General features: G+C 37.9%; 1 protein-coding gene across 1 annotated transcript; it reads left to right on the top strand.

The window, feature by feature from the left end:
• The first annotated feature begins 178 nt into the window (after nt 1–178).
• LOC144478099 (uncharacterized) lies at nt 179–652 on the top strand. The gene has a single exon (XM_078195823.1). The coding sequence runs from the start codon at nt 179–181 to the stop codon at nt 650–652; it is 474 nt and encodes a 157-aa protein (XP_078051949.1).
• The last annotated feature ends 437 nt before the right edge of the window (nt 653–1,089 follow it).

Raw genomic sequence — 1,089 nt, 5'->3', positions numbered from 1 at the left:
GCGAATGCGGCACGTCGGCGCGTGCCAGGTGGCTGCGATGCCTCTCGCCTGTTTCTACGCTTTACTACTCTTTCCTTAAAATTTCCCGCTTCTTCCCGGCGCCTTTTACGTTGGCTATTTCTCTTTTTCTTTTTTTTTGTAATTCGTGACTAACAAGAAGGAGGAACCAGCCGAACTAATGGGTATAAACTATGCCTTTAAAATAGCACACGAAAAATCCTATCAACATACTGCCATACTCACCGATTCCTACAGTGCAATAGCAACATTAGATAATAAAATAACAAATAACGACACCATCCTCAATATCATAGAAATCTACCAAAAAATTACATGCACAGGAAACAAAATAAAGATCATATGGATCCCATCTCACGTCGGCATCCCTGGCAACGAAAGAGCTGACCAAGTAGCCAAAGAAGCAACATCATTAACACCGCCAAACGATGACCAAAATCTACACATGGAAGACATGATAAAAACGATCAAAAGCCAGCTAACGCAACAATGGGAAACTACATGGAAACAATCAGCCCCACTCCATGTAACTAACATTACAGAAAAATTGTTCAGTAACTATCAAATGACCAGTACACTACCCAGGAGGGACCAAGTAGCGATTACCCGCATCCGAATTGGCCATTCCAGATAAACACACTCATATCTGCTAACTAAAGAACCATCCCCACTATGTGAAGAATGCAACACCCAAATAACAACGGACCACCTAATCTTAAACTGCCGAAAATACAATTATATGCGCACCAAACACAAACTAAAACCATTGCTCAAGGATAACATAAACAGCAACAAAATCAAGGACCTATTAAAATTTCTGAGAGATGCAGGCTTAACCCTTAGTAGCCTGATTTACGAAAGTGATTTTTTTTTTAATATTACTGTGTTTGCTTGAGGGTCTAGATGAAGGGAAAAATAGCTAAAAAAATCACAATATTTATTTTACATATTTATTTAGAAAAAAAACCAGGTATCAATTTTGATACTTCAGGCATGAAGTATCAAAAATAGCACTAGTTTCTTTAAGTAAAACATGCACTCGCAAAAAATAATTATATCATAGCGAAAATA

This window comes from Augochlora pura, unplaced genomic scaffold (assembly GCF_028453695.1).
Source record: "Augochlora pura isolate Apur16 unplaced genomic scaffold, APUR_v2.2.1 APUR_unplaced_8054, whole genome shotgun sequence".
Lineage (NCBI taxonomy): Eukaryota > Metazoa > Arthropoda > Insecta > Hymenoptera > Halictidae > Augochlora > Augochlora pura.
Note: the sequence above shows the minus strand (reverse complement) of the source record. Positions and strands in the feature narration are given on the sequence as shown.